General features: G+C 41.7%; 1 protein-coding gene across 1 annotated transcript in view; it reads right to left on the bottom strand.

The window, feature by feature from the left end:
- Positions 1 to 1205: 1205 nt before the first annotated feature.
- LOC101317476 (RP1 axonemal microtubule associated) overlaps positions 1206 to 25574 on the bottom strand; it is a 303982-nt gene continuing 279613 nt past the window's right edge. The window contains 7 exon segments of the mRNA XM_073794757.1: positions 1206 to 1424; positions 7896 to 7984; positions 11792 to 11828; positions 11830 to 11951; positions 23938 to 23991; positions 23994 to 24110; positions 24113 to 24155. Coding sequence (XP_073650858.1) covers positions 1206 to 1424; positions 7896 to 7984; positions 11792 to 11828; positions 11830 to 11951; positions 23938 to 23991; positions 23994 to 24110; positions 24113 to 24155 — 681 coding nt within the window.

Below are 25574 nucleotides of genomic sequence, written 5' to 3'. Positions count from 1 at the left end.
AACTTGAAGGTTATAAAATGGCAGTAACTCCTATGAGGCACATACATTTCAAATGGATGTGTAGTAAGAAAACAAGCAGAAGACTTGTTCATACAAGTAAGAATGCAACTCCTTATAAAGTTTCAAAAGTATGGCTATTTCCCAGAATCGGAACTATTGTAAGGTAAAACCCACTCAGTCAACCGAAGTGCTTCCCCACGTGTCCGAAAGAGTGTCCTCTTCAGGAGTCAGCGATGACCAAACACCTGCTGAACTCAGAGCACGCATCCCTCCTCCCCTACCTCATCAACAAGTGGAAGCTCCTTGAAGACAGGGGCGCTTCATTTTTTATCCCTAGATATCCAGGACTTGGCATGGTGCCTGACACCTAGGAGGCATGCAGTTTGTGCTTGAGTCAACGGATGAATAAATGAATAAACACAATGCAATGCATGTGTTCTCTAGATTCAGGGAACATGTAATCACCTAGACATCCACCTTGGCACTTGGGCTCTCACACATGTCTCTATCATGGCCCTTAGGTCGTGAACGTTTGTTTTCACGTGGGCGTCTACTGAGTCCTTGCAGTCAGGGACCATATTACTTTATCCCTGAATCTCCTTAGCTACTCCACTTCCTACTATGGTTCATGGTAAATTACTATTTGTACCATGACTGAATGAATGAACCAACATATTCTACAGATTAATAACAACAGGAAATTCGTTGTATGATTTCTATTTATAGCGCACTTTGTTTCAAGATGTTGTTCATAACAACCCTATAAAGTAGGTAGGTCTAAGTTAATCATTCTTAGCATAAAGAGTCTGAAACTGAGGACCAGAGAGTTTAAGTGATACTCCTATGAATGGTCAATGAATTCCAGAGCTGCCCTTGCAACTGAATTCTCTTAACCTATATTATATCTACACCATATTAGAATAATGCTTTACAGTTCACAGTTCATACATACACCGTCATTTGATTTTAAATGCTTCAGATGAACCAGGAGGAACAGGTATTATTCCCACTTTAAATACGAGGAAATTGAACCTCAGAGACACTGACAGCAATACCCACGTTTGCAGATCTAGCGGGAAACAGAGCACCTGTTTGAGAAACAGAATCAAAAACCTGTTTTCTAAGACCTAATTCAGCGTCCTTTCCATTTCAGCATGCTTATTCCAGAAAAGAAAAATACTAAATGTTACAACATTTAGTCATTACTAGTGTGGATAAAGAACGGCTTCCTGGGGAGAGAAGGCCTTCAGCTCGGGTTTTAAAGGAGGGGAGGAGGTGGCCAGACGGATGGAGGGGGCAGGCTGGTGACACAGCTGGAAGAAATGGGCAGTGACACCACACCTGTTGCACGGGAACAGCACTTCTTGATTGCCATCTTCCTTTTCAGATTTAACAATAATCCTCTCAAGAAACCAACTGTTTACCTGTGTAAGTTGACAAAGGAGATCGCTTTGACTCTTAGCATAAAATATACTAGTACTGTGATTTTATTCACAGAATTTCCTAATTTCCTGTTAAAATACACTTGTCAGGCAATTTGCATACAAAACTATGCACATCCAAGTTATAGCAGCAGAGAGGTGCAAGCCTCAGTGAGCTACCTGATTACTCAGAGCAGGGGAAGCAGAAGAAGAGAGAGGGTTCTCTGCCAGGGGCACAAACTCTCTGTTACATTCTTTACAAAGTATTTAAAAGCCAAACAGCAAATTAACTCACATAAATGCATTTCAGTACGTTATTTAGAGAAGACTGATATGTTTAAATAATAATGTAAAGTCACAATCATCATTCTTAATGGTAAAAACTTAGACGTTATCACTGATTATTGCATTTGTCAATGCAATTAAATAAAGGGAAAAAAAGAAAAAAGGAAGGAAAGAAGGAAGAAAGGAGAATGAAAAGTAATTTGTTGGAAAAGAAGAAACAGAACAGTCGTTATTCATGGATAATGTGACTTTCTAAATTTAAAACCCCAAGAAGTTACAGAAAATAGTGGAATCAATAGAGATGAGGAAAATGGTTAGATATACAATAAATATATAAAAACCCATGACATTTCTATTGACCAGAAAGGAACAGGCAAGAAGCGTAATAAAAACTTAAGAACGTAGGGTAGGGCTTCCCTGCTGGCGCAGTGGTTGAGAGTCCACCTGCCGATGCAGGGGACACGGGTTCGTGCCCCGGTCCGGGAAGATCCCACATGCCGCGGAGTGGCTGGGCCCGTGAGCCATGGCCGCTGAGCCTGCACGTCCGGAGCCTGTGCTCCGCAACGGGAGAGGCCACAGCAGTGAGAGGCCCACATACCGCAAAGAAAACAGAATGTAGGGTAAATCTAAAGACAGATGTAGTATAGTTTGTAGAAAGATTACCTAAATTTCAGGAGTGACAGTAAAGAAGACATAAACAAATAGAGATATATATATTCATGAGTATAAAGAAATTAGAGATGTCACGTCCAAAACGTCAATGTAATTACATCAAATTCACCATAGGGTTTTACAAGAAAGTTGACAAGTGCATGGTAAGATGTACGTGGATGAGCACCGCCCAAGACTGTCTCAGGCACTCCGGGACTACAGTAAGGTAGGAGAGTCATCCTACCAGGTATCAAAATGTATTATAAATCTATACTAAGTAAGACAACACAGAATTGGTGCTGGCATAGATAAACTGACTGATGGAATAGAAAAAAGGACTTGGAATTGACCTACACGTTTACACAAGTTGCTCTGAGCAACAGGGCAGAACCATGAAAAGACCACATGCTGAGACCATGCATGATATCAAAAGACATCAAAAAGTCTCTTACTGTTAGTTATAAATGTATAAGATGAAAAAACTCAACACCATATTTAGAACACTGTAATTTAATACAGTGTAGTTTAATACATTAGAAACATTGAGAATTAAAAGGTGTACGTCTTTGTTTAAACAAATAAACCTTATCAAGAGTAATTTGGTGCTTGCCTTCTCAGCATACAGCCCACCGTGAAGAGTAGGCATCATTTTTCTGCTTTAGCAAATTGGCCACCTGCTTTCTGAGGTTCCCTCAGCTTCATTTTATCCTCTGTGATTTCATCCCATAAAATATCGCCAAGAGTTCCTTTAATGTGACGTTTTTTACCAACATCACCTTCTCTGGGACGTGTTCATCCTTCTGTCACAACCACTTTCCTCATTTACAGTCACAAGTTCCTTTCACTAAATTCTGCTGGCTATTATCTAAAGTCTCACAAATGGTGACAGCGTCAACATTCCCACAGTCGGATGTTGCTTCTGTAACTCCATTTATGTCTGATTTGAGCTTCACTTCCAGCATTATCCCTTTTGGTTTCTTTGATGTGCTTTCGTCTTTGAATTACACATTTTTGTGAAGTGTCAGTTGAGTTTGTCACTGGGAGACAAGGAGTCAAGACAGCTACAACTACAACTACGTGCTTCGCTGTCTGTGCATGAACCGTGTGACAGACGGGCAGTGACGCGTCACTGTCAGACCCTGAGAGAAACGCAGTGATTGGTCGCTGCTCAGGATGTGCATCTGGGACTTAGGTGGTGATTCGTGGGCTGAAGAGCTAGCAGTAAAATTTGGACTTTATGCAGTTACCATGATCAAACCGTGGTAACTGAAGTTTGAAGCATGTTGTCGGGGGATTTCTATTATTTAACTAAATCATTGTAACTGGAATTAGTGCAGACAGAAGCTGTGCAAAGCAAAGACTGCCTGTATGTGATGGAGGTGGGCAGACTTTGTCAAGCCCTCAGGAAAAGATGGAACCTGTGATAAGCAGTGGGTACCACTGGCTATACACACGGAAAAGAGGGAAAGTGGATTCTAGCCTCCTGTCAGACACGGAAATCAACTACAGTTGGAGTAGATATCTAAATCTTAGAGAGACGAGGCTTTATATATATATATAAATAAATGTGCGTATGAACATACATACTTATATGAATATCTATCTACCCATATCTACATCCATCTATCTATCTATGTATCTATCTATATGGAATATCTTAGGGGTAGAGAAAGGACTTCCTTAAGATATGAAATGTGCTGATCATTAGAAAAAATACCATATTGTTAAATTCAACCCCATTAAAATTAAGAATTTCAGTTCATCCAAATATACCACCAACCAGACAAGACACTGCAGAGGTAACTGCTCGCTGTGCCGCCACTCCTTCTTCAACCCCTGCAAGGCTCCAGCCCACATTTCCCAGGAGTCTCTGCAGCTATAGATAACAGGATGACTAGTTTCTCAGTAATGACATGTGACCAGGAGTAGTGTGGGCAGTTGCCACTTCACTTGCCTAAAAGACACTGTTGCCGGGGACTTGCGCTCTTTCCCACGTGCCGTGACCAGCTCTGACCACTCAGAGGAGACTGACGCGGAGCTGGTGGTACACTAACAAGCTGAGGGGACCCTGGCCCCTGAGGCCTGGCAGGGAAGCAGAGTCCTCACAACTGCTCACGCTGGGACTGTTACCTGAGTGTGAAATAAACTTCTATCTTTTTAAAACCACTTTTTGAGTACTTTTTCTCAGAGGACCTTTGCCTTTACCCTAAATCTTATAGACAAGAACATGCATTTCCACCGAAGACGACATTCAACAGACAAAAAAAAATGAAAGAATGCTCACTCTTCTTAGAAATCAGGGAAATGCGAAGGAAGACCACGACGCGATACCATCTTAGACCCATCTAATCAAGGCGAAAATTAAGTGTACTAGGTGTTTATGAGAATATGATGTCATACAAATTCATATACACGCTAGGTAACAGTAAAACAGTACAATCCCTCTTGAAAATGCCAGGTTATCCTATAAAGCTGAACAGGGTCCTACGCTTTGATCCTGCGGTTGGCGTCTATGGATTTACCCTAGAGCAGGGCTTCTCAGCCTCAGCACCACTGACATTTGGGGCCTGATAATTCTTGGCTGTGGGACCGTCCTGTGCACTGTAGGATGTCTAGCAGCTTCCCAGGCCTCTGCCCACCAGATGCTGATAGCACTCCGTCCCCAGTGTGACAACAAAAAACAACCTTCAGACATTGCCAAGTGTCCCTGGGGGATGCCACATCACCCCCGTTTGGGAACCTCCTCCCTAGGGAACTCTGGCTTCTATGCAGTTGGGGACACATATGAGAATATTCACTCCAGTGTGTATGTAACAGTTCAACTGGAGACAGCACAATTATCCATTAACAAGAGATGGATACATTAATTATGTACAAGAATTTCTCACAATTCACGATTTTTACAAAGCACAAAAACTATCAAAATTATTTTTAGGGGTACCTACATAATTAGTAAAGACTTTTTTTTTTAAGCAACAATTAAAAAAATCAAGAAATGATAAAAGAAAATTTAGGATGACGGCTTTGGGGGACAGAACAGGAGAGGTGAGTACAGGTACAGCAATGTTCTAGGCTCAGATTGGGTGATGGTTTATCTCAGACTTTATATATAATACAGATTTTGAAAAGGAAAAGAAAGAAGCACATAGCCTAGATATTCTATCATGGTAATTTTTTTTTCTTTTAGTGAAAAGAGTGTGCAGAATGTAGGAAGGAAAGTTTAGTCAAAGAATTTTAAAATCATGTTATAGTAATTGCTTTCAGCTTTCCTCACCCGACCCCATCAGTCAGAAGAGCCCATAAAAATCCTCAAGTGTCTCACCAAAGCCAGCCCTCACTCCTGGCCTACCTGTCATTTTTCATCTTTTCCCGGGAATCTTTGCGTTCTTCTGGACAAGGCAGGTCCCCTGGCCACTCTAAGGGTCACTTTCAGACGAGGTGCTATACTTTACCTGCTTATTTCTTATGTGTCTGCCCCGACCCAGCCCGGACGGTGAGGGCAGAGACCACCTGCACCCTGTCCATATTTGAATGCCCAGCCTCTGACAAGTTCCGGCAACAAAGTAGGAGCTCAGCAAAGAACTCTTACATCAGAAAGCAGAGCTTTTTGAACCAATGGTCTGAGACCGCGTGACTCAGAATCCCCTAAGATGCTTGCAAAAAGAAAAAAAAAAAAGCTTATTTCTGATGACTCAGTCCCTACTAAATCAGAATCTCTGCGGTGGGCCCAGGAGTCTAGTTTGTTTGTTGTAAGGTACCCAAATAATTCCTATTCTGAAGGTTTACAAAGTATACTGTAAACATAGGGCTCTTTACTGAAGTTTTCTATTTATTCTATTTGAGGTGAGATACCCACAGATACAACTGTATCCGAGCTAAAAGAATAACGTTGTTAGCAGCTTCTCCTTTTAAAATGGGAAGTTAAAAAAGGGTCCTGAGAGTTTAGCTGAAGTCTTTCCATACCTGCACAGGTTTTTAATCAGTGTTCCACTGGAAAAAAAATCAATATTTAGAAGTTTGTTGGTTCCTCCATCTAAAGCTTTTTTCTATATGAGTAATTTAGCTTCTTTAATATATTTCAAATCACAATGCTCCTTTAATTTTCCCTTGGCCATTTTTATTCTTTGTATCAACCAACCGTGGTAATAACACCTGACCCTTCAAAACCCCGCCCCTTCGTGTAACTTTCCTCTTCTTCCTCTCACCCAGAAAAGGTCCTGTTCTCACAGCAACTCCACGGTACCTCCTGCAGTCTTTGGGGTTAGATCTTCCAACACTGTTGGCTTCCCTCATCACCAAGAGGAGTCTCAAAATAATTTTTTAAACCTAGAGCCTGGTTAAGCCAGGGATTTCTGCTAACGGCCCTGTTCCGACCCATCTACAGCTGCTCTGCAAATCCAGACCTTGTTTGTCGGGGGACTTAGGATAAAAACAGGAAATGGTGCAAGTTTCCATCCCTCGTGGAGATCAGGCAGAGGCCACGCCTCTCTGCAGGGATGCCATGTATGGGGGGCGGCAAAGCGTGTCTTTCTTCCCTCTATTCAATTCCTTATTTCTGCTTCTTTCTAATAATTTCCTTCATGTGATCTTCATCTCCTTTATCACGTGTCTGTTTTCTTTCTATACACTTGACCTTCCCTTTTCTTCTTCCTTTCTCCTCGGTTTGGCCCAAAATACACACACTTCTTTCTTGCAAAAGTCATTTTAAGCTCTCCTCATTCCTTTTGAAGAGCTTTACTCAAAATCATTTCACTGATTTAAATCCATTCATTCAATACATTGTCATTCATTAAATTTCTACACTATTAAGCACTAAATTAGGCACTGGGAGAACAGAGATGAATACCATATAATGCCAGACCTCAAAACATTCAAAATCTAGTAGAAGGAGAAAAGCGTCTGGAAATAAATGTAATAAACGGTTTAGGTACCATGATATGAGTTAAAATATGTAGTTGCATTTTAGCAATAAATAATGCAGATTCCAGAGTCAAATAAATTTAAGTTTGAATTCAATAGCTCTAAGGGAGATAAAGACGATATTAATAAAGATAAAGAAGATATTAATGAGGTAGAGTTGACAAGACCTAGCTAACAGTTGTGGAACAGGTAGAAGACAGGGAGAGAATGGGATAATCAAGGATGATTCCTAAGTTTCTAGTTTGTTGCAGGGCGTGAAGGACAGGAGCCAGGGGAAACGCACCTGCAGGGAAACATGATAGATGCAATTTTGAAAACTGCCTAGTGGGTCTGGAGATTTTAAACACACACACACACACACACACACACACACACACACAGACACACACACACACACACACACACAATAAAGCTTCTGTATTCCTAGGAAATGTCTTCATAATAACATAGCAGTGAGCTTTTAAAGTCATGTAATAAGTCTAATCCAACAAAACTTCATCTAGCCATAATTTCTTAAAATTATTTTCTCATCTCAATTTTCCATGAGTTATACATTCATCTTTCCTTTCATCCACCTTTTATGCTACTTTTAATTAATCTGAAGAACAAACTTCTTACTAAGAAAATCTTACCTGGACCTGTCACATCATGACTAATCAGAACTTTCTTCAATTTTCCAAGAGACACTGCCTCGATATTAAAAAAATATCAACATGTATGATAAAAAATGAACTCAGTGACCATTAGGACATTTCCTTTCTCTAGAAAAAAATAGCATTGCTATTAGTATTATATTAGTACATTACTATATTGCTATATATTACTACTATATTATTACTATTACCATAAAAATTACCCACTTACTATTTTACGTTCAACGTCCTATCCTATGCCTTGTGGGACATGCACAAGCATGTAACATGTAATTCTTGCCTTCCTCAATCATATGGTATGCCAGAAAAAGATTTATAAATTTTAATCATAGCGTTTATTTTGTCTACTACTGCTAGTGGTAATAATGGTTCTTACAGCCCTTACAAGGTACAAACCCTTCTAAGGGTTTTTTATATAGTAATTCATTTAATTCTTAGAATAAGCCATGAGGTAAGCACTACTTATTTTCTCATTTTACAGTTGAAGGGAGTGAGACACACAGAATTAAATTCCTCACCCAAGGACACCATCTAGTAGCTGACCGAACCAGGACTCAGATCCCAGCGGTCTGCTTTTCCACCACTGCTGTTTGCCTCTCGGTGGCTTTCAGTTCCAAATGAACTATGTACTGAAATATGTGTATGTATGTACACATATAGAGTTTTTAAACAGACTATTTGTTAACTAGATATAAAGTGCACATATTCTAAGTGCACAACACACTCAACGCACACACGTCCACGCAGATAATAAAGCGTCAGCCTCACCCAGGACTCACCCCCACGATGGCCCATCCAGTCATTAGCTCCCCAAGTGGAACCAGTAACCTGACTGTTTATGCTTCTAATCAGTTTTGCCAGATCTGGGACCACAAGCAGAAGCACACAGTGTGTTCACTTTCTGCTCGGCTTGTCTCACTCAACCTTTGGGAAATTCATCCATATTGTTTTGTTTAACAGCATTTTGTTCATTTTCATTGCTGAAGATTATTCCAAATTATTTATCTATATTACTTGTGGACAATAGTTTCTAGGTTTGGGGTATTACAAATAACCCCCTGCTCAGAAGGCTCTTGTACATATCTTTTCACGCGCACGTGCGTACGTTTCTGTTGGGGAACTGCTGGGTTACAGAGCTTTGGTAGATAGTCTCAGTTTTCCAAAATGCTGATGCTGACGCATGCTCTGTGGGCTCCGTGTCTCTGTGAGAGGCCTAGGTGCTCCAGAGGCTCCTCAATACTTGATGCTGTGATTCTTCCTAAGTTTAAGCTGTCTGACAGCGCGCAGACACTTCATTGTGGTTTCCAGTGTATTTCCACGGTTACTAACAAAGTTGGATATATTTTTCACATTTGCTGGCTACTTGGACAACCTGTTTTACAAAGGACATATTCAAGTGTCATGCTTATCTTTTAAACTGGGTTCTCTTTTTCTTGTTGATTTGAGGGCATTCTATATATGGTCTGGAAACAAGTCCTTAGCCTGTATTTATTTTACAATACCTTGTCACACTTTCTGACTTGTCTTAATGGCGTCTTGAGGAACAAAAGTCTTGAATATTAAAATGGTGTAATTTACATTTCCCCCTTTATTTGTAGTGCTTTCTCTGTTCCGTCTTTAAAATCTTAGTCTATATTTGTACACCCATGTTCATAGCATTATTTACAGTGCCCAAAAGGTGCATTAATTCATTGATGGGTGAATGGGTAAACAAAATGTATATATGTTCAATGGAATACTAGTCAGCCTTAAAAAAAAAAAGTAAATTCTCACACCTGCTACAACACAGAGGAATCTTGAAGATACTGTTCTAAGTGAAATAAGTCAGTCACAAAAAAACAAATGCTGTATGATTCCACTTAGATGAGGTGCCTAAGGGACTCTAATTCATAGAGAGAGAAAGTGGAAAGGTGTAGCCAGGGTCTGGGGTTAGGGAACAGAGAGAGAACGGGCATCATTACTTAATGGCTCCAGAGTTTCAGTTTTGCAGGAGGAAGGAGTTCTGGAGATGGATGGTGGTGGTGGTTGCACAACAGTGTGAATGTACTTAATGTCACTAAATTGTTAATTATGGTTAAAATGGTAAAATTCATGTTATGTATACTTTAGCCCAATTTTTAAAAATTTAAATCCTAATCTATTCCCAGGGTCATGAAGATTTTCTCCTATGTTCTAGATATTTTATTGTTTTATCTTTCACACTTAGACCTAAATTTGTGTGGAATTGGTTTTTAGGTTTAGTATAAAATAGGGCTCATGATTTTTTTTTTCTATAATGATACCCAGTTTACTCTCTGAATTCATTAAAAGACTATTGTTTCCTTGATGCTGGACATAAGGATACGTAGCTATTCTTCTGGCTTTTGCCTGTTTCTCTGCTCTATTTGTACCAATTAATGCTGTTTTAATTGCATTAACTTTAAATCTTGATATGTGACAGTGTGAGTTCTCCGGTTTTGTTTTTCTCAAGATTAATCATCTTCAAGATTATCTGGGGTGTGTTTGACTCTTTGCATTTCCACATATATTTTAGAATGACAGTGTCAATTTCCATTAAAAAATACTTCTGGAATTTTGATTGATATTGCATGGAAACTGCAGATCAATTAGGAGAGAAGTGAGAATTTTATAATATTGAGTCCTCCAATCCAGGAACATAGTATATCTTTTTTTTTTTTTTAGTTGCAGTGCCTGGGCTTCTCTAGTGGTGGCGCATGGGCTCCAGAGCATGTGAGCTCAGTAGCTGCGGCGCGTGGGCTTCATTGCCCCGCGGCATGTGGGATCTTAGCTCCCCGACCAGGGATCAAACCTGCGTCCCATGCATTGGATTCTTAACCACCGGACCGCCAGGGAAGTCCCTATATCTCTATTAATTTGTGTCTTTTTCCATTTTTCCAATAACATTCTGTAGTTTTCCACGTAGAGCCTTGCTGTGGCCCCGAAGTTCCTGTGTGAAATGGGCTCATGGGTGGAGCGAGCGTGGTGGCAGGGGTAGAGTTGTCCGCGTGGCCCGAGGACCTGAGCTCCCTCCCCTAACGCTGCTTTGGCACCAGGGCTGTGGGTTCCCAGGCTGCCAGCTGAGGTCACAGGGACCCAGTGCCTGCTGCCTACAGCAGTGACCTCTGGGATACATATTCAGATCGGCTCTGCCTCTCTCTTTCTCTCTTCCACCTTCCTTCACGGCTGCTTCCTGGGGTCACTTCCCCCTTTAATGACCTGCAGGACCCGCCCCGGGGAGAACCCACACAAAGGTCCCTTTTTCCGGTGGGGCTTCATGAGGGTCTGTCTTCACTGCTGGGCTGCATCCCTGCCCCAGGAGCCTCCTAAGTCTCTGCACAGCATCTCAGGCTCTCTGACGCCACTTTCTGATCTCAGCTTCCACTTAACGAACAACGGAACAGAAAGCTCTGCTGAGTATCAGGTTCTCCTCTGAACTTCCTTCCTATCGAAGATCGTGGACCCTCAAGCCCTAACTGCCTTGGCAGCTCTCCAGTGCCTTCAAAGCCAATTAAAAAAGACACACGTTTCTAGTTGTCAGCAGGATGGTCATTTTGTTACAAGCTATACTGTCCGTCCTATCTGGAGGTAGAATCTTGGGTTTTTTTTCTTTTTTTGGTGGGGGGTGAGGGTACTTGTTTTTAACAGAAGAGGAAACTGGGACTTACTCATGGTGGCATTGTTCTTGGCTAAGTCCCACTTCAACTCAACTTGAGGACAAGATGCATACCAAGAAATGACCACACCTACTGTACTTCCTAGCTGGTATCATATGAGCATCTCAGGAATTTTCTGTTGGAGTGTCTTTTTGGTTAGAGAAATTAGAGGAAAACTTGTGGGCACGAATTTAGAAGGATCTTTTTATTACCTGTCCAAGCCAAAACTTGACTTTGTTATTTTTTGGATTGATGAAGGCTTCGATTCCCTGAATCTCCTCTGGTGCCGATGAGGTTGATAAACATGTTAGACTCTGACTCGGCACCTGGCCTCCTGCCAGTGTACACGTAGATATCATAAACCACCACTGAAATGTCAGAAATCTGGTATTATCTTTCTCATATTTATTTTCTCTTTGAATGTAGTTAGATACCCTGGAAGGGAATCAGACCATTCTTTAACCTAGTTGATGTGAGTTTTTCCATGGTACTTGGCCTTGGCCCTTTTTCTTATGTGCACCCCTATTCAAACACACTCTTGACTATTTCATGTTTAACCCATTCATACAGACTCTCAGCTATTCCCAGAACTACTGTTTCAAAATAATTATTGTTAGCAATTACGCACTTTCATTAACCACTACACTTTCACAGTTATTATGAGAAATTGTATTTAAAAAAAAAAACTCTTCTCTCTCTTAATTAGATAAAAGTGGCAATTTCTTCCCCTGAAGTTTGGCTGTTCTAATCACAGCTGGTCACTCATGCTGCTACTTCATGGAGATCACTATTCCAATAACGGAGATTTTTAATAGCCTTGAGAGGGAAAAAATACAAAGATCCTAGAGAGATGCAAATTTAAATATGGTTTTTAAAAAAGAGCTCAGTGAGGTACCAGCAAATTATGATCCACTATATTTGACCTTAGAATTAAAGCAACTTCTGAGACACTGGTAGAAGTCACTAATTTAGGAAAGAGATTTCTCTTGCTGATACTACTAATATGGATAATATCTTGGATACAATGAGTACCTTTTATTCCAGGATCCTAGAACTCTTTCTAAATCATCCTCAGTGCAATTGAACAGCTGCATTTATAGAAATTCACATTAACATTTTCCAAAGAACTCAGACATGAAAATCCAACAAGTAAGAAAACAAAGTAAGCGAGAAACATTGTCTGTTTCCATCACACCTGACCTTTAAAAAGACAAACGTGGTATACTGGGAAATGGTGTAAGCAGAGAAGATAAATCAGTTTCTTTGTGCTGTCTTACATATTCTAAAATGCCCCAGAGTGAAACCCAGCTGAGCTTAAACAGAAAATTAGAACACTGATGAATTTAGGACAATCACAGAAACCTTAAAAACTACCTATTAAGATGATCTGGTCTTACAACCTGTGTAGCTGCATGAACTGAATAAAGCTAAAACTCATGGTAGAATTCTTCATAAGACAAGTGTGTGGACGAGCATGAACAGAAGTCTTTCTAGAGAAACACTGTTTCTGTTTACCCAGAATATTTTCATTTAAGGCAAAGAGTGAACTTGTTTACAACTTAAAAAAAATAAAGATATTATGTATAAAATAGATAACTAATGAAGACCTACTGTATAGCACAGGGAACTCAGTACTCTGTAATAAACTATATGGGAAAAGAATCTTAAAAAGAGTGGATATACATATATGTATAACTGATTCACTTTGCTGTACACCTGAAACTAACACAACATTGTAAATCAACTATACCTCAGTAAAAATTTTTAAAAATAATAAAGACCTTTAAAAAATTAAAATACATATGACAAAAATGAATAGTTAAAGGTTTAAAACATGCATATCAAAAATTATTTAGAACTGAGACATATATTTGCAGCACAAACAACACAGCCGTCCCTCAATCATTGTACAGGGCAATGACCACATCCTGTACCTTGACTGCTACCTGCACACACCTTCAATACTTCTCAACTCTGTGCTTCCAGAAGCTGCTATAAATTAAATTTAATATACACGCACCGAAAAAAAACAAAACTTATCGTCTAAATTCAAAGGAAGAGAAATAAATGTACTAGAAATTTTAGAACAAAGTGATTATCATAGATGAGCACTAAATTTTATTCTCAAATTACATCAAGAAGAGTCACATAGTTTATATTGTTAAGTTGAAAGAAAACATATGATCCCGCTACGAGAAACACATGTTTTGCTGGAATCTGTAACAGTAATTCTCCTTTACCAGTATTAGATAACACGATTCACGAAGCATTTGCTTCTGCAATGAAAGCATGTAGATTCTTTTTAAAAATGCTAAATGCATCACAAGAGATTCTAAAAACTCCAGACTTTTTCATGATCCGTAAGGCAATATAAAATTCTTCCTTATCCAACAATGCAAAGGGAACTTTTAAAGTTACCACGTTGCTTAGACACACCTTAAAATACCATGTTTTAAAACAGCAAGTAAAGGTCAGGAATCCTTTGTTCAGTGTCTGTCCTTGGGCATGAAAGTCAGGGCTCGATGTTGTTGGTTTAATGGCAGGGTTGTACGTTCTAGCTTAACGACATGCATTCTGTTGTAAAAATGTAGAGGTTGGCAAATTATCTTTAGGAGAGGGACACCCCACACACAAGGGTGACCTCCTGAGGGATCCCAGTGATAAGGCCAAAATGTGAGTTAGAAGAGAACCTGCAATTAGCTCGAATACTTGAAAACTATAAGGATGGGTCTCCAGGTGTCAATGTTATACAGAATGGAAGAGACCATTTTACCTGAACATATTCAAAGGCAGGTATTTCTGACTACAAATACCATTCTTGAAGCACTGGATTTTAAGTAGTTATTTTAAGTAGTTGTATCTATCACCCCCTTAGCTAAAAGTATTTGAAAAAGTTAACTTGCTGATTTAGGTTATCCGTATATGTTGGGCGTTTCTGCCAATATTTTTTAAAAGTTCTTTTCACCGTAGCTGATGTTGACTTTTTCTTTCCGACAATTAGTCAGTAGATTCAGCCGTTCGGAAAGCCTTTCCCATCCGCCATCAGCACAGAAGAAAATTCTTGTCTTCTATTCGCCCCAATTGTCATCCACTTCCTTTAATAGCTGTTTGTTTTCACTGTTTGGGGGCCATTCTTTCACTTGTGTTTGTGATGTCACCATCTTGAACACTCTCGTCCTTATATTTACCGTATTTATCGTCATTTCGACAATGTCCCCATCTCTCAAGGAATGCACAGTATATGTATCATTGCAAAGCTCAGCATTCTTTGGGCTTTATAAACCTTTGGCCTACATAATAAGATTTAACACCATCTCATGAGGGACACAAAAATCTTTCAAATTTCCCCCCCAGTTTTTTTTTTTTTTTCAAACATCATTTGAGGGCAGAGTCTGTGCCAAGCGTTTTGGTTTTTTTTGTTTTTAACATCTTTATTGGGGTATAATTGCATTACAATGGTGTGTTAGTTTCTGCTTTATAACAAAGTGAATCAGTTATACATATACATATGTTCCCATATCTCTTCCCTCTTGCGTCTCCCTCTCTCCCACCCTCCCTATCCCACCCCTCCAGGCGGTCACAAAGCACCGAGCTGATCTCCCTGTGCTATGCGGCTGCTTCCCACTAGCTATCTACCTTACGTTTGTTAGTGTATATATGTCCATGCCTCTCTCTCGCCCTGTCACAGCTCACCCTGATGACTTAACAGCCTCAACTCCAAGCCTTAATATCGCCATAAATAGTATCCTCATGATTTTCCTTACAAGGAATCTTGGATTCTTCTGCTTCTGCTTACTGCATACAAAGAGTAAAAAATCCATCTATCTATCTATATTTATATTTACATTATATATATTTGCTCTTCATGGGGCCATATATAATTCTTTAGTCACAAGGATATATTAAAAATGTCACATGGCTGGGGAGAAAGCTATAATATGATTTTTCACTGGATGTTTACAAGTGGGAAACCAAAGGCACTATGGGACACGTTCCCTTCAGCACAAGTTAAGAGGGAGGAAGCATGACCCAAAGAGGAAGTAGAAAGAGACACCTCAGGGATGGCCAAGAACACAGGGTGGTGCTCACACAGGGGTCCTCGCCACATCTGAGGGTGAGTTCCAGGAACTGACATGTCCACTTGGAGTAAGAGAGGGAGCAGAAAGAGAAGAATCCTAAACTGACCAGTTTTCACCCAAGAGAAACTAAGCTCTATGTTGGAATTTACTGTTTATTTTGAATTAAAAGGATTAAGATTGCCATCATCCATGGAAAGAGGGGCTTGGAATATTTGTAAGTCAAGAAATATTATTCACATGTAGTAAAATTCACTCTTTTAAGGTATATGGTTTGATGAGTTTTGACAAATATGCACAAGTCCTTTAATTATCACCATAATCAAGACAGAGAACACTTCCATCACCTTAAAAAGTTTCCTCATGAGGGGTGTGATTTCCATCCGTTATAGAGAACAAAAAGATTATGCTTTTGCAGTCCTCAAAGTTATGACTGTGAAGACTCAAACCCATCACATGATGCTAAAAACAATGCAGATATAGTAATAGCCAGGATGATACCTAGAAATATTGTCTCAGACATGATATCTGCCTGATTTTTGAATGAGCATATAAAGACATTGAATCCAATTAACTGTTTATTAAATATATTATTTTTATATATAATATATAAATATATTATATATTACATATAATATATTATATATTATATATATAAATATATTTATACTATATTTTATATATATATATAAAATATAATATATTTGGTGATGTTTTGTGATTTTACTCTCAATTCCATTTGAAGGAGCACCTCTTAATATCCTATCACGCCAAGAAGTTTTTATTCCCTTGGTGGTGATCCCTTGATCACCCAAGGTATCAGCTATGTGGTGATGAGGGGCAGCCTCTTCACAAATCTATCTGGAATGGAGAGTTTTAAACATCTAGACACCAGGAGTTTATTTGTGGAACTGAATTGAGTCCTTTGCCATCAGGCTCATTCAGGATCATTAAGGGCCATTGTATGTTTCAGGAGGAAAGGACCACCTCTAACCCATCCAAGATGTCAAGACTGAGCAACTCTAAAGAAGTACCGATGGCCAAATAAAGTCAGCCCCAGAAGTAAATACGGAAAGGAGCAGGTGGCTGCCTTACTCCACGATCTGCCATTTACGGTATCAGAGTGTCATAAAAAATTAGTTGAACCAGGAAATATTCCTCCAGATCTAGGCAGCTATTTCAAGAGAAATGCCCTAAAGAGAAGCGATCTTCTCACTTTAGGATGATTTTGAGTAAATAATGAAAGAATATCTAGTAATTCTGTTATGAAAATCACCTGAAATTATTGATGATATGTCAAACAGTGGATGCGTTCATAGACTGTCTATCAGCCAAAACACTGTCCACCTCACGTGGGCCATCCTCCTGCACAAGTGAGTTATCCGTGTCCAGGGCCTCTTGAACTCCCTCCCCTAAACCATATGTGTCATAAGTGCAGGGCTCACGTCTTCCTTAGTTTTGAACCCATCGCTCCCGGCACATGTAAATACTGAATACTACTGAATAAATGAACGCCTAGTAATCCATCCATCCACCCATTCATCCATCCATCCACCCATCCATCCATCCATCCATCCATCCATCCACCCATTCATCCATCCATCCACCCATCCATCCATCCACCCATCCACCCATCCATCCACCCATCCATCCACCCATCCATCCATCCACCCATCCATCCATCCACCCATCCATCAGTAAGTGTTGTGCCCTGCTCCTGCTGGTTGCCCAAAGCACTGCTCAAGTGTGAATCATCTAGAAAGTGCTATGGCTGCTCTTCACGCAGATCTGTGCCTTAAACAGAGCCTACTTTCCCAGGCTCCTTTTGCACCCAACTTTGCTCTTATTCCCAGTTTATTTCAGGGTCCACCTGGCTTTGGGCTCTTTGTCTTTGCCTCCTAATCTTACATCTATATGTGCCAGTAGGAGTGGACAACAGGGTTTGGTTTCCCAGACTCTGACCCTCTCCAAGGAGCACCCGCACCCCCCAGTGACTGAGGAACAAATGGGGGCAGAGAACTAGCATTGTCAAACCCCCCACGCTACTGCCAAGCGAGCGCATGGCAAAGGCCTCCTCATCTTCTTTATGCAGATGGCCCATTGGTGTAATTCATTCCCTGTTGGTCTAAAACTCCAAGAGTTCTCAATCTGCTGCAACAAAATTCTCCGTTTATCAAATAAATGATAGAGTCACATAAATATATCATTCTTCCTGCTGTGTCCTTAAGGTTGCAGATTTCCCTTCTCCACTGGGGGCATACTGTTCAAATTTTCATTGGGAAATGACCTATGGGACCTCCCCTAGAGAGACGTGCCTCTGTGCAAATGTCTGTGGGCAGACACACACACACACACACACACACACGCCCTGAGTTGGGGGCAAACTCAGTGATACTCCAGTGAAACTCATGGGACCTTAAATCCTAAGTAGGGCCCTAACTGAAAGATTCTCCACCCAGGCCCTTCTAAATACTTAGCTCCCCAATTTAGAGATGGGGTACCAAAGAATCTCTGGGCCAGCCCGTCTCCTAAATCTCTCCAGCCGGCAGGTGACCTGGGGACATGACCTCTCAGTGCCCTTTCCTCCATCCTGGGAGACAAACTCTTGACACATTTCAGGCCCTACCAACCTTGGCTGACATAAACAAGAAATCCCAGAGCCTAAGGAAAAGGCTAAAGAGCCATGAACCTTACAGGTGAGTCCTCATCTTCCTGTCAAAGTGCACACAATGTGTTTAGCAAATGTCAGCTTTGGGGGTTTTTGTCTGAACACGTTCTCAATCCGGAAAAAGAGATGTAGTTGTTTATGTTTGGGGAACTTCCCCAGTACCGTCTTTTCAGCCACAATGCTCAAATATTCCCAGGTAACGCTGCGTAACATTGCCCTTGCAGGATCTTGTGGGGCCCGCCCCTCTGCACAGGGGCGGGGGGAGGGGTGCGGGGGGAGGGCCCGGTGAGCCCTGAGCCTGCTGGCACCGCCTGGGGAGTGTAACCCCCGGCACCAGGAAGCCTACGCAGGCAGCACAAGTCAGCGTCACTAAGAGGAAGTCCTCGGCTGAATCTCTAATTGGATATAACTAATGGACTGTTGCAGGGCTTTCTTGCAGGTCACCAAGAATTAAGCTTTCTCAGCACTCATCATGGTGTGATCGTGTTGATACAAACTGCCCAAAAGAATCAGAGCTCAGACACAGATGGTAAATGAGATTCAGCATCAAGCACGTGCAGACACCTCCATCTGCCCTGAAGGTTCGTGGTCCGAGACCATATATGTTGGCGGTTCGGGGCTGAATCCCCACGGTTGAAATTTTTTATCTTACTGCTGAAAAAAGAAAAGAAATGCCAGGGTAAGGGAGGGATGGATTTTCTAACTGAGAAGGCCCCTGGACCAAAGACCTGATGGAGGGTGAAGGAACTGTCCGTGCAGAGGCCGGGGAGGCAGGGGACAGCAGATGTAGCAGAAGGGCTGAGGCCTGGCGACATCGGGAAGCGCTGAGGCTGGATCTGGGGGAGCCAGGGAAGGACTGATATGAGGTGGTGATGACTTGGGCTTTTACTCTTAGCAAGTTGGGAAACCTTTGGGACGTAGTAAGCAAAAGAGTGCCAGAATCTGATTGACATTCTCCGAGGGCCCCTCTGGCTGTGGGGCTGAGAAGAGCCTGCCCTCTACCCGAGCTGTTCTTTGTGTTTGTCCTCCCGTCATGACACCAGCCAAGCAGTAGGAAGGAAGCAGTACGAGAGACAAGTCTCAGGCAGAGGACCAAGGAACCAATTTAGTGCTGAGTGCCACCCAGGTGACAGCACTGCGGTCACTCTCTCACTCCTCCTGACGGAAGCCCCACGCAGTGACCACTCCCGGTTTGTCTGCAATGGTCCCAACTGACATCTGTTGTCTGGGCGCAATGATTAACGGAGCCCTTCTTCTCTCGCAAATGTGCCCTGGTGGGATGGCCAATGTCACAGAGATCACTCTAGTATAGGTATCAGCCCCATTTCACAGACAAAGTAACTGACACTCAGAAAACCTGTGTCATCTGCCCCAGATTGAGACCAGGATTTGAGGCCACACTCTGCTTCTCTGAGCTGCAGCTGTCTCCCTAATGAAAGGATCTGTCTCTCTCTGAAGCCCACATTTCCCCCTTGAATACGGGTATTGGGCTAAAGGCTAAGGCATTAAGGAAAGCTTGCTTATTTTTTAAACTTATCTTAGCTCAGCCGTTCTCATCTAAAACTGGCTACAGGTTGTCAGTAAGCATTTTGGAAAGACACTTTCTCACTAAAGCCTGATAAGCACAAATATTTTGAAGCAGACACATTATTACGGTGGTACTTTCTTACATTCTCTCACAGTTATTTCTTGATTTGAAGGAAACCACTAAGCACACCTCGTGTGCACTTGCCAAAACCTAGCATCAACCATTTCTTCGGCCCCAGATGTGGCCCCAAAGCTCATCTGCCGTTACCATCCATCTCGTGTGGAGAAAACCCGGAGCCAGAACGTGAGCAGGCTGCTGAGAGCTGAGCCGGCAACCTTATCAGCTCCGGGCATCCCTGCCAGGCCACTGACTACAGATCCTGCAGGACAGCCAACTGAGGGCCAACAGCAGCTCCCAGGGCCTTTCCCCACGAACCACAGACGGGAACACCTAGCAGGAAGGTGTGGAAGCCGCATGTGTGAAGGAGCTCCACTCGCCAGGGCTCACGTCCAGGAGGAGATCACTGATCCCATCAGCAACCTAGCTCAGGCCCCCAAAGGGTGATGATTTAGAGTCTAATCGTCTCAGAATCCTTTTCTTTTTGAAAACATTCCAGCAATCTTTTGAAAAGATGAGGCAAAGTCACAATATTAATTGGCTCGGAGTGTAAGGGCCAAATGCAAGGGAAAGCACTATTTTGTGCTACCAAATTAAAAATATGTATATTAACCTCCAGTGGGTCCCTAGGACTCTATGCAGCCTAGCAACCCGACGTGTTAATAGCTTAATTAAAACAAAAATTCCTCCACGTCCCCCTTTGTGTTCTTCCCGAAGCCAGCTTCAAAATGTTTTGACAGGTGAACAATTTTAAAATATTGAAGGTCAACCCCTCCTTACTCCCCCTTCCAAATCCAAACCGGAGAAGCAGCGATTCAGTGGTTTGGATCTGCTGTGGCTTCCCGTGATGTCACAGGAAGAGCAAATGAACCTCTCCGTGGCACCAACATGATTTTCCAAAGGGGAGACAGCACCCCAGACTGCTCCGTGCTCACCAGGACATTTTGATCCCTACTTAATGCCTCAACATTGAGGTGTCATTATCTTCTCACTTTCTTATTTTAATGATTTTCTCCTAAATGAACAAATACTCAGTCTCGGAAAGGGGAACCTGGACTGTTTGTCAGAACCGGAGAAAAATGAGAAGTCTGGCTGAGATTAGAGCGAGGTATCATGTATTACCTTGTATTATTTTGTAGGAGAAAATGTCTTAAGAAATGGTTGGTGTGTTTCAGCTAAGAAATGACCGCTGTAAATGGGAAATACTAATGGAGAAGTTTCGTTAGCTAGTCTGGGGAAAGGATGAACAGAAAGATGCAGGGGAGGCCTGCCGAGCCTTTATTGCTGCTCAAGTTAAATGAACCCCAAATCAATAGTTCATGTAAAGCACGATGACGTTTCTTTTGTATCCTGGATTTTTTAAAAACCCATACAACTGCCTTCCACATTTTTCTACATGTAAAAATTGTGCAAATATGTCAACTAGGATGCAACTGGAAAAAATTCAAAATGGTTGCCTAATAGAGTTTAAATAAAGTTCATTTTAAAATAATACAGCCTTTTAAAGCACTGCAGATTGAGAAATAACAAATAAAACAAACCAATAAGATTTCTTCTCCTTCTTATTGGTACTATGGATTTCAAAATTCTTCTATACATCGCTTTTAAAGAGCAGAATGGATTCTTGACGAATGTTAGCAACTGGGTGAATAGTTTAGATAGGTCCTAGGATGATGAAGGGTGAACACCAGGAGTCTACATTTCTTAGGAGCCTTCTGTCATTTCCACTTCAGACTTCTGGACATCCCTGGACACCACTGCTATCCTCACATGACTGCGAACAACTAAAGCCATTAGGATCTGGAGCTGTATGTATTGAATGAGATTTTATATGAAAAAGCACTTTTGCAAACTGTCAAAATATATACAAAAAGAATTACTATTGGGCTTCCCTGGTGGCACAGTGGTTGAGAGTCCGCCTGCCGATGCAGGGGACACGAGTTCGTGCCCCGGTCTGGGAAGATCCCACATGCCGCGGAGCGGCTGGGCCCGTGAGCCATGACCGCTGAGCCTGCGCGTCCAGAGCCTGTGCTCTGCAACGGGAGAGGCCACAACAGTGAGAGGCTCGCGTACCGCAAAAAAAAAAAAAAAAAAAAGAATTACTATTATAAAACATTTCTCCATTCATTAACCTGGTCTTACCCTAAATCTTTCTCACCATATCTGAATTAACCAAGTATTTCTATGGCACACGGCCCATGCGTCATGCTAACACGTAGAGGTCCTGCGGGAGATGCAGCTACTTCACAGGAAGCCCATGGGGAGGGTAGACTCCCCACATACATGTAGAGGAAACAGGCTGAGGCAGAGGGGAAAGTGATGGCTTCCAAGCACCCGTGATCCTCGGAGCCAAGCCTTCCGAGGGAAGCAGAAAACAAGCAACTGATGGGAGGGGAGAGGAGGGGGGTCGTTAGACTGAAGATGCTAACGAGAGCCGTGAAAACTGAGCAAATGTGGGATCAGGAGCCCTGTCTGCACGGTGCTCACTACTCCTGGCACACACTAGGCACCTAATAACTGTTGGTACATGTGCTTACCTTTGCGTGTGGAATGGTTGAATGAACAGACCATGAGTGGGTATTAAAAATGACGAGACACTGAGTCACTTAATGGGATGCTGGGGCTCTGGGTAGGAGAGAGGACAGAGCTGAGGGTGGAAGTTGGCTCTCCTCTATGCAGAGTGAACCCCTCAGAAGCTGGGGAGAGGCTCAGCAGGCACGGAGGAACGCAGCAGCTCAATCTGCGTGTTCAAGGGACAAGGACCAGGTGGGGCCGGTGATAAAAACAGAAAAAGATCAGAGGAAACAGAGCTAGGGTGGTATCACATGATGGAAGTCAGGGCTGGAGAGAGATTTAATGGTAGTGACGATAATAGCGAGTGTTTATCGCGTTGATTACGACGTGCCAGGAGCTAAGTACCCGAAGTACATTATCCTAAAGACTAAGTGCATTAGCTCAGACTCAAAGCAATCCTATGACACAGACACTATCTTTACCCCCGTTTTATAGATAAGGCAATGTTGGCCAAGGGAGGCTAAGAAGGTTGCCCAGGGTGACGAGGCTATAAACACATGGCCACGCCCAGACTCACCCAGTGCGTCTGCTTCCAGAGGCTCCAGAAATCTCTGCCTCTTCACACGAGGGGTCTGGGACACAGAGGAAACGTGTGCATGCACGCAAACACGTACACACAGGGGCATTTAAACAAAGAGGCCATCGGTATCCATTGAGAGAACAATTTTACTACAGTGGTGGCAGCAGTAACAGGGTGGTTATCAGAGACACAGGAAATGCATAGAGAGAAAAGTAAGGCCATGTATGAGTTCACTTTTGGGCAAAAATAAAAACAAAAACTTAGTAAATGAATTCAGGTGCTTCTAAGTTCATGATTGCTAACATTTGGTAACATGCTATAGCCAAAAAGAAAGTCACATTTAAATGGCTAGCAAAAGAGTTCACAGAAAGATGAGCTGACGACATGCATACCTCTTTCTGTGGACATTTTCCCTTCTGAGCAGCCAGACAAGTGTCAATGCCAAAGCCCTAATGCTCTAAGTCAGGCAGAAGCAAACTACGGCCTCTGGGCCAAATCTGCCAGCACCTGTGTCCACATAATCCAGGAGCTAAAAGTGCTTGTTACTGTTCCTTAATGGTCAAAAAAACAATAAAACAAAAAAATCAAAAGCAGAATACTATTCCTTGACAAATAGTATTATATAAAATTCCAAATTCAGTGTCCACAAATAAAGTTTTATTGGAACACAGCCATTCCATTAGTTTATGTATTATCTATAGCAGTGTCTCACTAACTGGCAAAGTTGAGTAGTTTTGAGAGACTTCATGGCCCCCAAAGCAGAATATTTAGTGTTTGGCCAGCTACAGAAGAAGATTGCTGACCTGTGTCCCAACTAATCTCAATTATTTAAATTTTTAATACACATCACAAAGGAAATGAAATTCTACACCTGGCAAGGGTGCTTTGTTAGTTCTCACAATGGGCATTTCCTTCCATGTATTGCACCGTTTTCATTCTCAGCTATCCAGGAATCAACAGGTAGACACAACAGCTCACATGTGTCTATATTTTCAAGCCTAATTTCTTCCAGATACTACCTGGGACCCTTTCCGCTGTTGTCATTCCAATACGTGTTTAATACATTTCACCAATATCTTTAAGATTAAACTGCAGCACAAAAGAAAAAAAGTAAATAAAACTTCCTACATCTCCAATTTGATTTTTCAAATTGCAAGTTCATATCCAATTTCGAACTCAGTGGCTACTTCTGCCCCACATACTCCTTACTGATTTCCATGAGAACTAGTAACTTGTGACACCATGAAATACTGTTTCATATGGTGAAACAAGAATCCATTGGCCACAAACAAACCAACAGATTAAATCCAACTAGCTTTCATTATATCATTTTTTAGCAACTACTATTTTGCAAAGTAAGTGTTTTTTTGAAATTATTGATATATACTAGTTATTTCAGTAGTTAGATCTGAAGAATAAAATAATCTAATAAAAGAATAAGACAGTCCCAGATAAAAATAAAACGGTTTTCGGGACTGAGATACGGGGTCAGAGAGAGAAAGGCAGAAGAGAAGTGCACATATAGTCCATTCCCATCGCTCTAACGTCACATTTTGAAAATTGCAATAATATCAGTAAACTCCCACTACATAGCCAGAACATGAAGATTTTTAAAAATTGCTGTCTGAGAATGTCTGATTTGGGTACTTGGAATTATTAACCAAAAAAAGGATGCCAAATGTAAAATAGATAGCTAGTGGGAAGCAGCCGCATAGCACAGGGAGATCAGCTCGGCGCTTTGTGACCAGCTAGAGGGGTGGGATAGGGAGGGTGGGAGGGAGACGCAAGAGGGAGGGGATATGGGGATATATGTATACGTATAGCTCATTCACTTTGTTATAAAGCAGAAACTAACACATCATTGTAAAGCAATTACACTCCAATAAAGATGTTAAAGAAAAAAAGAGGGTTAAGTATACACTGAATTTAAGGACAAAAGTAAAGCACTCTGTATACCCACATTTTTTGATAATTCTGTTTATTATATACACTACTCCAAGAACATTTTAAATGTGCACCAAGTAGATTAAACCACGTAAACATTTAAGAAGTTCTTATTACATACTAACACTGCCCTAAGCAAGTATATACACATGAAAAAAACCAGGGCTCTCACAACCCACGTACGAAGACAGAGATGTGAGACACTAATTCACTGCATTCGAAGAGACGCAAGCAAAGCAGAGGCCCAAGAAGAGTGTGATGGGGTGAGTCAGTGCACGGGGGACAGGCAGGGAGGGCCCTGGACTTTGAGGAATAAGCAAGCCCATGAAGGAGGGCAGGAGACAGGAAACGGCACAAGCAAAACCAAGCAGGGTAGAAATGGTCACTGTTCCTGAAATTTTTAAATTCTAAGTTGTATTCTATTTGAACAGAATCTAGTATGCTTTCAGATACGAACAGGTACTTCACAAAGGTAGATGCTGCTGCTGAGAAATGAACCTGGAGCAGGCATGGTGGCCTCTACTTGGGGGAGGGGGCGGGGGGCCGAGGCAGCGTCTAGCATGA

Source organism: Tursiops truncatus, chromosome 17 (assembly GCF_011762595.2).
Source record: "Tursiops truncatus isolate mTurTru1 chromosome 17, mTurTru1.mat.Y, whole genome shotgun sequence".
NCBI lineage: Eukaryota > Metazoa > Chordata > Mammalia > Artiodactyla > Delphinidae > Tursiops > Tursiops truncatus.
This window is presented reverse-complemented; position numbering and strand designations above follow the sequence as displayed.